This window comes from Ambystoma mexicanum, chromosome 1p (genome assembly GCF_040938575.1).
Source record: "Ambystoma mexicanum isolate Mex_15411 chromosome 1p, UKY_AmexF1_1, whole genome shotgun sequence".
In the NCBI taxonomy this organism is placed as follows: Eukaryota; Metazoa; Chordata; class Amphibia; order Caudata; family Ambystomatidae; genus Ambystoma; species Ambystoma mexicanum.
In genome coordinates, this window is record NC_090921.1 from 382533331 (window position 1) to 382549944 (window position 16614).

The 16614-nt window shown below is 48.5% G+C and overlaps 1 protein-coding gene across 3 annotated transcripts in view; it reads left to right on the top strand.

Annotated features, from left to right (window-relative positions):
• The window catches only part of MEF2B (myocyte enhancer factor 2B), a 533283-nt gene that overhangs the window by 381753 nt on the left and 134916 nt on the right, over nt 1–16614 (top strand). For all 3 annotated transcript variants that reach the window (XM_069649127.1, XM_069649129.1, XM_069649128.1), the window contains exons 3-4: nt 5123–5486; nt 11274–11477. In XM_069649127.1, the coding sequence (XP_069505228.1) occupies nt 5433–5486; nt 11274–11477 (258 nt within the window). In that variant the 5' untranslated portion in view covers nt 5123–5432. The remainder of the gene's footprint in view (nt 1–5122; nt 5487–11273; nt 11478–16614) is intronic.

Genomic DNA, 16614 nt, shown 5'->3' on the forward strand with positions numbered 1-16614 from the left:
CGGGTTTTCAGTGTGCATGGGGCCCTACATCTTTGCTGGATCTGAGGCCAGTGTACTTTGGGCCCTTCCTCTGTGCTGGATCTGATGGCAGTGTGCATGGGGCCCTTCCTCTGTGCTGGATCTGCGGCAGAGGTACATGGGGCCCTTCCTCTGTGCTGGGTCTGCTGCCGGGTTTACAGTGTGCATGGGGCCCTTCCTCTGTGCTGGATCTAATGCCACTGTGCATGGGCCCTTCCTATGTGCTGCATCTACTTCCAATGTGCACGGGGCCCTTCATCTGTGCTGGATCTGATGCCAGTGTGCATGGGGCCCTTCCTCTGTGCTGGATATGCTGCAAGGCTACATGGGACCCTTCCTCTGTGCTGGGTCTGCTGCCGGGTTTACAGTGTGCATGGGGCCCTTCCTCCGTGCTGGATCTAATGCCAGTGTGCACGGGGCCCTTCATCTGTGCTGGATCTGATGCCAATGTGCATGGGGCCCTTCCTCTGTGCTGGATCTGATGCTGGGTTTTCAGTTTGCATGGGGCCCTTCCTCTTTGCTGGATCTGATGCCGGGTTTTCAGTGTGCATGGGGCCCTACATCTTTGCTGGATCTGAGGCCAGTGTACTTGGGGCCCTTCCTCTGTGCTGGATCTGTTTGTAGTGTGCATGTGGCCCTTCCTCTGTGCTGGTTCTGCTGCAGGGGTACATGGGGCCCTTCCTCTGTGCTGGGTCTGCTGCCGGGTTTACAGTGTGCATGGGGCCCTTCCTCTGTGCTGAATATAAATGCCAGTGTGCATGGGCCCTTCCTATGTGCTGCATCTACTTCCAGTGTGCACAGGGCCTTTCATCTGTGCTGGATCTGATGCCAGTATGCATGGGGCCCTTCCTCTGTGCTGGATATAAATGCCAGTGTGCATGGGCCCTTCCTGTGTGCTGCATCTACTTCCAGTGTGCACAGGGCCCTTCATCTGTGCTGGATCTGATGCCAGTGTGCATGGGGTCCTTCCCCTGTGCTGGGTCTTCTGCCAGGGTACATGGGGCCCTTCCTCTGTGCTGGATCTGATGCCAGTGTGCATGGGGCCCTTCCTCTGTGCTGGATCTTCTGCCAGGGAACATGGGGCCCTTCCTCTGTGCTGGGTCTGCTGCCGGGTTTACAGTGTGCATGTGGCTCTTCCTCTGTGCTGGGTCTGCTGACGGGTTTACAGTTTGTTTGTTTGTTTGTTTATTTATTTGGTAATGCGCACCAAACCCGTGGGTAGCTGGGCGCAACAGAGAAGGATACTTTAGGCATAGTTACAACATATTATAAGGTACAATACAGGACGTAGTAATGACAGCATAGTATAGCTGCAATACAGGACGTAATAATTACAGCATAGTATAGATACAATACAGGACGTGAAGGGTGCATTAACAGGTACAGATAAGAATAAGTACAGCTATAGATACAATTGAAGATACAATTAGGTTTATAGCTTAACTAACATAAATGTTTCCCTAAGAGTGTGAGGAGGAAAGGAAAAGGCCAGGTGTTTTGGCGTTATGTGTCAATGGACCGCAGCCAGTTTAGTGACTTACGTCTGAAACTGGTGTAGGATTGGTCAGTTCTTAGGTTCAGGGGAAGTGCATTCCAGTATTGTGCAGCTTTAACTGGGAAGCTGCCACCTCCCGCTTTGCTAAGCTTGAACCTCGGTATCTCTAGACGGTGGGAATGAGCTGCTCTGGACGGGCGTGTAGAGGTTTTTCTGGTTATTCTGTCCACAAGGTATGGGGGGGCTGCCTCATTGAGACGTTTATAGGTGAATGAAGTAGTTTTGAGTAGTATCCTATCGCTAATCTTTAGCCAGTTATGGTTTCTTCTGATGTTTGAGATGTGCTCTCTGTTGGATAGGTTAAGGGCAGTTCTCAGAGTGTTATTTTACAATATTTGTAATTTATTGAGGATGTAGTTGTTGGCTCCTAGGTAAAGTGTGTTGCAGTAATCGATTTTAGACAATATAAGAGCGTTAGCCAGGGTGATGCAGCTAGCTTCAGATAGGTACGGTCGGCATGCTCTGATGAGTTTTCCTGTGTAGGCAGGCGATGAGGCTAGGGAGTTCACCTGTTTCCTCAATGTTAAGGTGGAGTCCAAATAGAATCCCAGCGTTTTTATCTCATTTACTGTTTTAATTATATTTCCATCTATATTAAATGAGGTGTAGTTAGAGGTTAGTTTGTTTAAGTTGGCTTTGGAACCAAGGATCATGATCTCAGTTTTTCATCATTCAGGCAGAGGCCATGGGATGCCATCCAAGCCTGAATGAGGGTGTATATCTCATTTACCAAGGCTGTATCCTTGTCGAAATTGCCCAAAAGGGGGATGACGATCTGAGTTTCATCTGCATAGTTAGTGTAGGTGACACCCAGTCTGTCCAATTTGTCAAATAGGGGCTTGGTAAAGATATTGTACGTAGTAGGTGAGACGCATGATCCTTGCGACACCACAGGTAGTGTAGATCGGGTCAGCTGAGGCCGATGGGGAGAATACTCGCATGGTTCTATTAACTAGAAATTATTGGACCCTTCTATTGCATCACTCGATGCTAGGAGCTTGCACAAAACTGCATGGTCCACCAAGTCAAAGGCCGCCGATAGGTCGAGTAGGAGTAGCATGGTGGTTTTGCCCTTGTCCTTTAGCTCATCAATTTGTGTCTTGAGACCAATCAGTGGTGTCTCAGTGCCGTGTTGGGGTCTGAAACCTGATTGCCGAGAACCTAAGAGGTGGTTTGCTTCGAGGTAGCCCTGAATTTGCAGGTATGCTACTCTATCGATAGTTTTAAGAAGAAATGGGAATGCTGTAATGGGACGGTAATTCGTAGGAATAGAAGGGCCCAGTGTCTGTTTTTTAAGGAGTGGGAGCACCCAGGATTCTTTTAGGCTCTCAGGGACACAGTTCGTTTGAAAGAAGTGTTTATGAGTTTGGAAATAAACGGCAATAGATCTCTAGCTGCATCTTTGGCTATTTGTGCCGGGCAGTTGTCACCTTTGCGGTTGGAGGGCTTTAGGGACAATATAATGTTCTCTGTTTCCAGGATGGACACTTTAGTGAACCTTAAGGGGGTAAGAAGGTTGGGGACTATAGGCGATAGAGTGGTGGAGGTCACGGTGGGTATCAATGAAGCTTTCTTGTTAGCGATTTTAGTTTAGAGGGAGGCTATTTTCTTGCACAGTGCATTTTGGATGTCTGTGCACCATTGTTTGTCCTTCAGGATGTTGTCTACAGGGGTATAGGAGATTCTAGTTCCCGGAGGATCACAAAGAGCTCCTTAGTGTTCGAATTGGCTTTAGCAATTCTTTCATTGAACACATTTATTTTGGTATATAATTATTTCTTTTTTATATTTATTGGCTAGCTGGTTTAGCTGTAATTTGTTTTGCTTAGGTGGGGTGTGTCGCCAAATGGATTATAGTTTTCTTTTTTGGAGTCTTAACTCTTTAAGTTGGGGGGTAAACCAAGTGTTCAAGTGAGCCTTTGGTTGACTTTTGCAGAGTTTAACTTGCGCAATCATATCTAAGGCTTTAGTCATTGCGTTGTTGTAGACCTCAACTAAGAGGTTTGGGTCAGCATTATTAGGAATAGAATTGATAGAAGGCAGGAGGAGAGGCAATAGTTTGTCAGCTGTGATATTTCTTTTGCATCTAGTATGTAAAGGAGGTGCCATAGCCATGGCTTTAGGCATTAGTTTATCTAATGTTAGGGTAAAGTCTATCAGATAATGGTCTGTCCAAGGTTGCGGGGTTATGTTCAGGATTGTAGGGGAGCAGTTTAGGTTGGCAACCCAGTCAAGGGGCATGGTATGCAGTGGTGTGCATGGTGTGCATGGGGCCCTTCCTCTGTGCTGCATCTTCTGCCAGTGTGCATGGGGCTCTTCCTCTGTGCTGGGTCTGCTGCCAGGTTTACAGTGTGCATGAGGCCCTTCCTCTGCGCTGGATCTGCTGCCAGGTTTACAGTGTGCCTGGAGCCCTTCCTCTGTGCTGGATCTGCTGCAAGGATACATGGGGCCCTTCCTCTGTGCTGGGTCTGCTGCCGGGTTTACAGTGTGCATGGGGCCCTTCCTCTGTGCTGGGTCTGCTGCCGGGTTTACAGTGTGCATGGGGCCCTTCCTCTGTGCTGGGTCTTTTGCCAGGTTTACAGTGTGCGTGGGGCCTTTCCTCTGTGCTGGATCTGCTGACAGGGCAGATGGGGTACTTCCTCTGTGCTGGGTTTGCTGCCGGGTTTACAGTGTGCATGGTGCCCTTCCTCTGTGCTGAATGTGGCGTTAAGCCCCTGTTCCAAAGGCTGGAACGGGGTAACGGCCCGGCAGTCCAAGTTAACGGCCCGAGCAAAGCAAGGTCCATTAATGAGGGATCTGGGCCATTACCCCCTGTTCCAGCCCTTGGAATGTGGGCTTAAGGCCATTAGCACCCCGGGCTTCCAAAGCGGTAACCTGGGATGCTAAAAAAAGTATTTTCAGTCATTGAATGGGACGCCTCGCTCCTCCTGTTCAGTGACTGAAAATACTGTCTAAAGATAACCGCCATGGAGCCCCTCTTCCCTTTCCATAACAGCCGTGGAAGCAGAGCGAAAGTTGCAGCTGCGGCAGAGAGTGCCGCCGCTGCCGAAATAAGGCAAGTGAGGAGGAGGAGGAGGGAATTAAAAATAAAGAAGGGGACGAAGGGTGAGGGGAAGATGGTGGCAGGCGGACCCAGCCGTTAGGTGGGATGGAAAGCAGCCTTTCACTGGTGGTTCAAGCCACGTTCCTAGCCACCTGATTAGCTGCCTCTGCCCGCCAGGGTGCTAATGTACCTATGTAGTATTTTCTATGATTAAGAAACTGCATTTGATTGCTTCTTTTTTTTCTATTCCATGCTTTCTGTTTTTTCCTTTCTAATGTGCTTTTCACTTTTTCTCCTCCCCATATTCTATTAATGTCTGTTTCCTTCCCAATGCTGGCTCTCTCTCCCTCTGCCTTTCTCTCTATTTCTCTCTTTCTCTCTGCCACACTCTCTCTGTCTTATATTCTCTGCCTCCATCTCACCTATGTTGTGATCGCTGTTTCTGTCTCCTTTTGTCACTCGCTGTCACTCCTCTCTTCCTGCCCTGTCCACTCTTATTTCTTCAGAATTGTCTCGAACAGTTCCCCCTCTGGGTTTTGTCTCTCTGTCATTATTAGCTGAGTAGCTCCGTCTCTTATCCCTGTCACCCTGATCTCCAGTCATTCGCCTCCAGCCATTGTCATTTTTTTCTGTCTCTCTCTCTCTCTGCCTTTGTTGCGGCCTTGTCTATTTCTCAATCTGCCTTCCTGTTGCTCTCTGCCAATCTCTCATGCACCCCATAGGCGCCTGTCTCTGTCCCCTTCTCTCTGCGCCTCTGTCTTTCTTTCCCTCGCCCGCTTTCCCAGACACACAGAGCGCTTTCGCTCAGAAGTCCAGATGGGCCGGAAGAAGATCCAGATCTCGCGGATTCTGGACCAGCGCAACCGGCAGGTGAGTAGAAAGCGGCCAACAATCAGGGGTGTTGATAGGTTTGTAAAAGATCCGGGGCTAAGCTAATGTCAGGAGTGTCAGGACTCGGGGCTAGCTAGCCTTTTTTTGTAGTCTCTGAACTTCTTTTCCGGGGCTACAACCAAAACACCCAGGGCTATAGTCTCTCCAGACCCCTCTAAAAGCGCCTGTGGGAGGAAGCCACAGCACCCCCACCCTGGATCAACTATTTCCTGTGGCCCATAATTACCGATTTACAACGTAACCACCTAAGTTACCAAGTGTGTTAAGTGGAACAAGGCACCTAGTGCAATTACCACCATATGCAATATTGGCTCGCACAATTTAGCAGCACTGAAGCAATATAACACAGAAACACAATTTAACACAACAATTTTACTCTGCACCTCCCTAGGCAGTGTATTTAACCCCAGTCCCATACACCTTTTTATTGTTGCATTAAGATGCGTCTTCCCCTAAGTGTAAATGGAGAGCATATTGCCGGGAGGATAGCTGAGCGGCAATGTACTCTCCTTGGAAACAAGATGACACGAAGCAACACAGGTTCGATCCATGGGTTTGCGTTTAGAAACCTCTGGGTATTAAGCACGTAATAAATACGCAACAAAGTCATATTTCTGTAATAGCACCTCGATGCCCCCGGGCTGTGTGAGTGCTTTAAAAATGTAAACAAAATTAAATATTTTCGCTGCGGTCATTCAAGATTCATGTAGCACCAGTGCTTCAAAGGGAACTCGATAATTGAGGGGCAGGGTTCTGGAAAGGGGGAGTGGCCACATTGTTCTGGGCATGGCCTGAAGGAAGGGCAGAGTGCTTAGGCAAGGTCCACCTGTTAAAAAAAAATAATAGCGCAAGAGGTCCTGAAAACATGTCTTTTGGGTCACTTAGCACTTTCTCGTGTGGTATTGTTTACCTACTGTAAATTCAACGCCTGCTGGCTTAGTTTCTTAAAAAACTGCTGTCTGCAAATAAAACCCTTGCTCGCTTGGGATATAAGCAATTCAGTCAGTGAGTAAATGCCATTCTCCCTGTAAATAAATGACCCGGGCCTGGGGTGCTTAAGCGTTTCAGCTCGCCTGCTGCCTGCCTGGCCCATGATAATCTGTAGCTGTTACCCGCCTGCAAGGAAGTGCTAAACGTACGCACATATGCCCTTGGCAGGCAGCAGTCTTCCCCAAGTGTCACTTGAAATGTCCCTTTGCAGCTGGCCAAAGACCTCACGGTGTTAACTTATCCCGGACAGGGTTTGCTCTCCTTCCAGCTCCTTGGCGTGTGGGCAAGGAGTGTGCTTGGCTAGTAATGAAGTGGAAGAGGGCACCTGCTAAGCATATGGGTGTTTGCCTTATATTGCAAGGATGCAGTATGATATGATATGGCATTACAATGCGCCTATACACAAGTGTTTCTAGGCGCAAGCCACTCTTCTTGCAGTATCTAAAATTAGGACTCTTATTTCCTTTTTTCCTGGCTAAGACACTTTCTCGAAAGCCAAACCAGCCTACCTTATCTTCTCCAAGCTGAGCCGAGAAACTCTCCCTAGTTTGGTGCATTCTTTTCCAGTAATTTTATGGGGTATTGCAGAAACGTTGCACCGTTTGCACCACTGCAAGTGCAATTAGCATTAGGGGCAAACGTGCAATCCCGAAAACATTCTTTCAATGCATTTTTGCCCCAGGGGCAAAGGACTAGAGCAAGGGAAATCACTGTCCTAATGCACAAATGCATTGAAAGAATATGTTTTTGCACCAGGGCCCTAGAGCTAATTGCATTTGTGCCGGTGCAAAGTTTCTCTAGTGCCCCCTCCCCAGGCCGTTACTGCATTGAGACGCATTCTTGCAGCTCTGAAAGCGTTGCCTCTATAGTGATGAGACTATCAATGTTACCTGTTGATGGTGATATGATATGATATGATAGGTTATTTATAACGCGCTTAATACCCAGAGGTTTCTAAACACGGACCCGGGGATCGAACCTGCGGTGCTCCGTGTTGCACGTTGCCGATGAGCTATCCTGCCGAGACAAATGTACAATATACAACGATACAATTAATATTCTTTGTGTAGTGAGAAATATTAGCCAGGTCTGAGGAGTCGCTCTGCTCCATTCAAATAAAAATCACATCCTAATCAAATATATCGCCATTCTGGAAATCTCTGCCAGTAGTAGGACCCCAGGGTACATTCCTGTGCCAAAATAAAGGTTACACTCAGTAGCTCAATGGCACACAACACTACCTTTCAACTGCTAATAAGCAACCACCAAGGCCAAAGCAGGCAGTGAGGTGGTGCAAATGTCTTCCAGGTGCTTGGCTCATTCTAGAGAAGTCATGGCCTCCCAAAATCTAGTGAAGAATCTGGGGCCGGGGGCGGTTTGCAGAATGTTACCTGAATGGTGGAAGGTTAGACGCTTGTGCAATTTCTGACACATAAACCTTGCAGCACTTTGAGAAGCCAAGCGGCCATCTTGATTTTGGCCTGCTAAATCATAGGATACCAGTGCAGACCACAGAGAATTGGAGTTGTATAAAAGAAGCGGTAATCACACATTTCCAATTAGTCCTCTGATGAGGTTCCCGCAACAAACCCATGTGGCGCTGGTCATAAAGTGGAGAACATTCAGCTCCACACCACGGCAATGTGGAGGTGCAGACTCCAGGAATGACATTCACACACCCCTTGAGAGCCAAGAGAAGCACATCATGACTACGGCCTGTTCCTGCAACTATGTTGCAAGCTTGCAATCAAATAGCACAGCACGATGCACACAGACATGGATTGTCCAAACGCAAAGGACTCAAGCAGACTTTTGTACAACAGCAGTTGTACCCGCTGCCCACAACCATTGAACTCACTCGTGTCCCTTTCTAACCAGTTTTCATTGTTTCGGGAAGACTTTGGCTCTGGGGCTCTGTGAATCAGGAAGAAGGAACCAGTGCACTGATTGGGATGCAATACATATACCTCTGGACGGCACCTCTCAGCAACCTTACATATATGTTAAAAAACGAGATCACAGGTGGAATCACTGAAACAGTTCTAAAGGGTAGGCCTGCCAGGCAGCACATAGAGCCCTTTTAAAAAAAAGAAAAATGGTTATTGTTGCATATATAGTTTACAAAAACAACCTTACACAACATAATAAGATAAAATGAACAATAAAAGAAAGGAAAAAAACTTTCCACAAAAGATCATAGAAGTTGTAAAAAAAAATGCTAAAAACTAAATACATCACACATTAATCACAAAAAAACACAATTCGTCATTATAAGCAAATTAATTTAATTCATCAGAAAATATTTCTTTCAGTGCAGTCTATTCAGCAGAATCTGATCCCTTAAGAATGCCCAATTCTAAATTCCTTTTATCCAATTCAGAGTTAAGAAATGTAAGAAAGAGAGTCAGAGCTAGGACCAAAGAAATGCTAGTCCCCCACATACAGCGACACCAAAACAAGTTCCTGGACACTTCTGAGCTGACAGTGATCTTATGCCGGAAGCAGTTGGCGTGCTCCGTATCAAAGGACGAGCAGACAACAAACAAGTGTTTCAGCGTTTCCCGAGATTCAGTACCTCCACAGAACCTGCATTTGCTCTCAGATATATTCAAAGCAGCCAAGATATTCCACTTGCTCCAATGCCTGATCTTCTCACAGACAGGTAATTGATTTAGCCTGAAGCGCATGTAATTCATGCGTATGTTGGAACAGGGAAATCTCTGAATATACAGCGGTAGACATTCCCTTGCATGGATAAATTGGGAGTATTCCTCATAGCTGACATAGGAACAAATACAATCCACTGTCTCGGCCCAGTCCAACCCAAACAAGATCTTTTTAATCTGCCCTGGTTAGACACCAACTCTTCACGAAAAACATTAATGCCAGCCAGCACTGAATTCATCCTTTCACTGAACATAGAGCCCTTTGTCAATGGCTGACTCCTGCCGTGTAGGGAGAAGGCTTTCTTCACCTGAGCCAACAATACTCTCAATTTACCTTAGTGTTGCCTCGTTGTGCAGTAAGTCGCTGCGCCCACCATGTCCGAGATGTAGCTAATGCCCGCAGGCAAGAAGAAACCATGTCCCATGTAAACTAGGGTGTTCCCTGCCTTATGGAAAGTTCTAAGCCCAAATTGGATGTCATAGTATTTAGTGGTGTCCTCTAAACATTCCAAGGAGTATAAATGCCGCTCTCAAAAACTCTCACTGCCAATCGAAGATCGGTGATTAGATGATTGTTGAACCAAAGTCAACAACATCTCTTGGTGTCTTTTGGAGTAGTGTAACAAATGGTCTTTTCAGGACACTCTAAGAAAGAAGACGGCACCCCTGAACCACCTACTAGCCCCTTAGATCCAAGTAGCGCTCGCAAGAGCCAGGATGGGAAATGGCCAGATTTATTCCAGCCACAAAGTGATTGTTCTCAGCGGGGAAAACAAAAATACATATCAGGGCATACATCAGGGTGCACTGCACTTGCATTTGATCGATTCCAGAGGATAAACTATTTTTTTCATTTCCTTACTCATTGTTTAGTAAGGGTCACTACAGGAGCTTTGCTAGAAAATTATATCAAGGGATGTTACACCAATAAAAGGCACATTCAGGCTTGTCAATGACTAAACTTTCAACAGGGTGAGAATCTCTTCAATACTCAAATACTTGGAAAGAGAATAAATGTATCTTCATACTGAACACAGGAAAAAGTGGGCTGAATGAGTCCATCAATTGTTAACACGTCAATCATAAAGAGCTAACACTTTCAAGAAAAGAATTGGGAGCCAAGAATACATCAGATTACTACACTGATTGAAGCGGTCTTCCTAGATTGAACCTAATAGCCACAAGACCAACTGTGAGACGAAGACAAGACTGACTACATTAAGAACTATGTTAAAGGGCCATGCTACCGCTAAAAGAGGTTCAGCAGTTGTATGCTTTTATGAACCCATTGCCCCCTTTGGGTATCAGGGACCTTGCTCCACTTACCACTCTCACGCTACAGTCCCTTATTTTCATATTTCATATTTGTACTGAATATTTTACATTCAACCAACAATTCTCAGGTGCAATTAGTTATTGTGGTCTCTAATTGAAAGGAAAGAGGGCTCTGGAGTGCTTGAGCTCATAGATGTAGTCTTCCAGGATCCTTTTGGGTCATGATTAATCACTGATACAGCATTCAGTAATTCTGTAATACACCTCATTGTGGGAAATCCACCAGTGCAACCATGAAAATGGTTACAGGTGCATACTTTTTAAATACTACATGCAGTATTTCTGGAAATCTGTATGCATATTTTAAAAATCATTTAAAATTAATTTCCACCCTCCTTTTGAAGATAGAAATGGATTCTCAGCAATAGTGGATGCCTACGTTTTTACCCCCTTTAGTAGTCCCCTGCAGAATTCCTTTCATTAAGTTAAAGAAATATGAAAGTCCCTCCGTCCACATCCGGAAATAAATCTCTTTAAACTGCTTGGGGGAGGGGGATAAAATATTACACCACCTTTTGGGCAAAGTGAACATTTGTAACATTTTTGATTAGGTATTTGGGAGCATAATTAGATGGTATACACCTCAAGCAATATTCCTGGCAATTCTGCATGCGGACAATATCAACAGTCATCTGATGAAGTTTGTATGGAGTGTATCCTCAATGAAGTAGACTGTTGGAACTTAAAACTAGGAACGTTCTCTTTTCTTTGCCATCTGGGTCACACCTGCAGGGAGTGGCCATTGCACGTTCTGATGACGTTCTATTTATCCCAGGTCACCTTCACCAAGAGGAAGTTTGGGCTGATGAAGAAGGCCTATGAGCTCAGCGTCCTCTGCGACTGTGAGATAGCCCTCATCATCTTCAACACCACCAACCGGCTCTTCCAGTACGCCAGCACCGACATGGACAAGGTGCTGCTGAAGTACACAGAGTACAGCGAGCCACACGAGAGCCGCACCAACGCCGACATCCTAGAGGTAGGGGCGCGCTAGGACTGCACCTCATGCACAGCAGAGATTGTCTTAGGGGTACCCACCATCCCACCAGTAAAAACCGACGGGCACGCACTGAAGACTCTTGGCTACCAAGTAGTGTCTGCTCCCCAACTTAGATAAATACCATGGCCCTCATTATGACCCTGGCGGAGGTCCATGGTGCAATTTGCACCATGGACCATGGCGCAGAGCTGCCAACTCCGCCATGGGGGTTGGCGGACTTACCGCCCCATTCCGACCTTGGCGGGGCGGTAAGTCCCCAATCCCCATTTACCCTTCCCCATTCCCATTTTTGTCCCATAGGGTATAATGGGAGTGGGGAAGGCGTTAATTACGCCACCGTAGAATACGGTGGCGTAATTAACGAGGGGACCCGTAGCGCCATGGATTTTTCCGCCCGGAAAATCCGGGCGTAAAAATCGCCATGGCGCTACGGAAAGTCCTAATCTGGCGGAGAGGTACGCCATGCATTACGCTGGCGTAAACCCCTCTCCGCCAGGGTCGTAATGAGGGCCCATGAATCCTCCTGAAATTGATTGAATTTGCCTGAATTGCCATGTCCTATCTAAAACAGACCTTTCACACTGCACATTGACACGATACAGGAAATTAGCACGTCATAAGTGGTGTAGTCATGAAACACACGCAGCCGCCTGTACAGGAACCCTGAGCTGTGCAGTGCGTGCACCTTCATGCCTGAATAAAACACTATTGCCCGCACTTCCCCCATCCCTCAGTGTGTGGCCTTTGAAAGTATGGTCCTCCCAGAGACAGCCCGCACACCTGATTTCTCTTCCCCTGTGTGTCCACGTCATCCACCTCGCACATCTCCCACAGCGCCCATCTGTGGATTCACGTTCATGGAGAGGCCAAGCAAGTATGGCTTTTGTAGGGTGGTTTTAACTTCCCCTTCCTTCTTCCCCCTCTCTCTCTCGTTGTGGTTCCCCGCATTCATCTTTTTACACAGTCATTTGTTGGTTCTGGCACTTCTGACAGTTGGCCTGGAAGTCACAAATAGTTTCATTGGGGTTTGCAGGCGTCCTACACTGTAACCGTAACGTCCTGTACCAAAGTATTTTCAGTGACTTTCAAATGGTTTTTAGTACAGTAGGTCAACTATAACTGTTCTTAAAGTGTTTTTTGAATGAATATATATAAATACTAGCTATCCCTGGTGTATCATATGCTGATCACCTGCCATCCCCATGCACTCTCCATCTCTCCCTCTCTCTCTCTCTCCCGCTCTCTCTCTCACCATCACTCTCTCTTACTGACTGTCTTTGTCAGTGCCGCTCTCTGTGGATGTCAGACAGTGCCTGTGAATAGCCAGCCTCTCTCAGTGTCAGTCGATGTCCATGTCAGTCTCTGTCCATGCCAGTTTCTCTCTGGGCCTCATTACACGTTGTGCGGTAATGGAATACCGTTACCGGTAATGATTTACCGGTACCGTTAATTCCCTAAGCAAATCACGACCCGGACCCACCGCTATCTGCGCACCCGTTAATTACGGTGCCACTAATAGCGGCAAGGCCGCGGGCGCGCGACCCACATGCCGGAATTAGCGCCATGGCGCTAATACCAGGCCATCACAAGCCATGCGGACATGGTATTAGCGGCATGTAAAACACCCAAAAACCCCTTACCGGCATGGCGCTAATAACAGCATCGAAAAGCACCCATTAAGAGACCTGAGCAGTGTACCCATCAACTACAGGTGGACACAATCAGCACAGGTGCATGCTATGGGGACAGGCAGCACAAAAGAGCACACCACACCCCTACCCACACCCCTTCCTAAAACCAAGATGGTCCCAATAGCAGCAGCATGACATGACAGCCTTGACTACATGATAGCAGTGCAGCACCTACAACAACAGCCAGCACCAGAGGTGAGCCGTAACAGGCACCCATTACCCACACCATACAGGCGAAGACAGCCATCCACTGAGGAGGTGGCTCCTAACCCCTGTACGGAACCCACAGAACCATCAGGAAGAGGACAACAATATAGTACATCCTTCCAATGACAGTGCTCCGCTGCCTAAGCGGCCTGGGTGTGGCACTCCTGTACAGCCGTGTCAAAGTGGCAAAGACCACCATGGCATGTGTAGAGCATCACAAAATGTGCATATGATGGAATGTGCCTATGCCACTTGAAATTGACATGCAACCACCAGAAGAGTATGATGTGGCAGGGGATGAGTGCGGGTGGAATGCCCCAGCAGGACATGAAACAGGCAGTGCCAAGGAGGCACACGATGTGCATCAGCATCTGATTCTGTAATCTCATCATGCACCAAGGTGTAATAGCATGGACGTAGATGGGAATTGTTGCCCTGGTGCATGTTTCGAGGCCCACAAAGGACCCTGTCCACAATGAATGACACATACACAATAATGGAGACCACGCTTGGGTTTCAAACTCTGAACAGTGTATATTGAACATATCGTGGTACTAAAGTGCATAACCCAAACTCCCAAAATACACCCTTACCCCCCCTCAACACACCCAAATACACCCTTACCCCCCATTCAACACACCCAAACACACCCTTACCCTCCTCCCCCTCAACACACCCAAATACACCCTTACCCCCCTCAACACACCCAAACACACCCTTACACCCCTCCCCCCTCAACACTCCCATGTGAGTCTCATGACATGAATGTGTCCATTGCCACATGTGGCACACAAATCCTGGTGGCCCTATTTGCCAGTGCCTGCATCGTCATCTGGTGGCTGTGAAGCCGTGCGCCGCAGGTTCCGCATAGACCGGCGCAGGGGACTAGTCTGGCGTGAACTCCCAGACGAGGAGGGGCTGGTTCTTCCTGGGCCGGGAGTGGGCACCGACGCTCAATAGCGTCTGCTATGCGGTTCATGGCCTGCCGCAGTTGGGCCATTTCACTGCAGATTCGGCTGGTGCATGCCTCCATGCCCTCCCTTGTCTGCTGTGCAAGTGTAGCAATGTCCTCCCACAGGCGGGCTGTCTCTGCCCCATGTTGACCTACTAGGCCACTCATCTCGGTCTGCCTCTGGTAGATGGACGAGAGGTCATGTCGCATGGTGGGTGCTGGTGGGATGGCTGATGCACCTGGTCCCATTGCACTTGCATCAGGAGAGGATATCTGGGGGCTCCATATCCCTTCAGGGGTGGGTGAATCTCCATGACTACCCGGACCTGAGGAGTACCTCGGGCGTGCCAGTAAGGGGCTTGTTGGTCTGGGGCTCTGGCTATCAGCATCAATGGCAGGTGTGTCCTCCTCATCTGAAGGTGGGGCCGTGGCTGCTGCTTCACCCGTTGAGCTGGTGGCAGCAGAGTGCATCCCCTCGATGCTGCCCTCACCTACTGGGAGACACACTTCCATGGGTGCCACGACGGGAGCAGCCATGGCCTGTGGATGCGTGCAACTGGTGTTCCGGCTGCTTTTGTCCCTGTGGTCATGGACACTCGTCCTGGCTGCCCTTGTGGATGTGGCGGTGTCCCCTGTGGCATCCCTCCTTGCTTTTTTGCTGGATGTGAGAGCAGGTGTGGAAGTGCGTGCCTCCTCAGTGTCAGTGTGTGAACCTGCAAGGGTGAGAAATGTTGACAACCATCAGTAATGGGTCGACCTGCCTTGAGCAAAATGAATACCTCATGCCGTTCTATGCATTCCGGGCTCTTTAGTGTGGATGCAGGTAATGGGGATGTTGGGTGGGTCATGCATGAATGGGTCTGTGTTGTACGGGCATGTGGTGATGCATGCATGTCTGTTTGTGGCTGGAGCCACGGCATTCATATGGACACATGATTGGGGGGAACATCACACTTCACTGTGCATTGTTTGATGCATACACTCACCTCAATCGGACGAAACGGCCACGCCATGCTCCATTTGTCCAACTCCCTCAATGCATTCCACCCCGATGGTTGATTCACATGTCTCCTCCCACTCATTGAGCTTGATTGGCGATTCACTGCCTCCTCCTGTGCCCGTAGCCATGTTGCGGTTCACGGATAGAATGTTCCGCACACGGAGCCGGAGGTCATCCCACCTCTTTCGGCAGTCTTTGACTGTGCGGGTTGTGGTGCCTACCGCGCTGACCTTGTGGGCTACCTCTTCCCAGATGGCCTTCTTCTTCACAATGGTCTCCCGACGCATGTCGTTGTTGAAGACAACATGAGCATTGTCTGCTAGTGTCTACGTTAGCATGAGGAGCTCCTCCTTGCAAAATTTCTCCTTGCGTTGCCGCTCAGACGATTTCTTAACGGCCTTGGGCATCTTCACGGTGTCCTTGGTGTTTTTCCCAACGTGGTTCCTGGTAAGGCGTCCTGGATAAGGAGGATGGCAATGGATTGTGTTTTTAAAGATGGCCGCCGTGCTCTTTCCCGTTCCGGTGCGATGACGCTATTTCCGGTTCCGCAATATTACGGAAACCGCTATTTGCATGTGGCGGCAGGTTGGAAGTGCTAACAGCGCTTTCGAGGATGTCGTTAAGGGACTTTTTGGGGAGTTTAGCGGCATGGCGGTAGGCTCATTACCGGCATGGCGGTAGGCTAGTGCCCGGCAATTTGCGGCCTCTTGCGAGGGCGGACACGCTAATTACGCCATGCCGGTAATTGCCGATTTTTACCGCCTACCGTGTAATGAGGCCCTCTGTCTCAATCAGTTTCACTGCCATTGAGGGTCATTACGAGTTTGGAGGTAGCCATGGTGCTAATAGCGCCATGGCTGCCTCCAAAGTCGTGTCCGGGTTCTCTGAATGGGGACTTACCGGGTCATTCCAACCTTGGAGGACCCGGTAAGTCCCCATTAAAAAAAACATCCCCATTCCCATTTGAGCCCCCATAGGGCTCAATGGGAATGTGGAGGGAGCCAATAACGGGCCCGTTAATTACGGGCCCATTATAAGCTCCCTGGTCCCTTAGCAGCTCCCGCTAAGGACGGCTGGTTTTACCAGGCGGCCTTAGTGGGACCCGCTAAGGGACCTCGGAATGCGGCAGTAAGGGGTTAACGGCATCAGCATCCTTACCGGCGCTGTTAACGCCTTACCGCCGCACTCGGAATGAGGCCCATTGTCAGTCTCTTTCTATTAAGTGTCTGGCCCTCATTACGAGTTAGTTGGTAACCACGCGTCGGG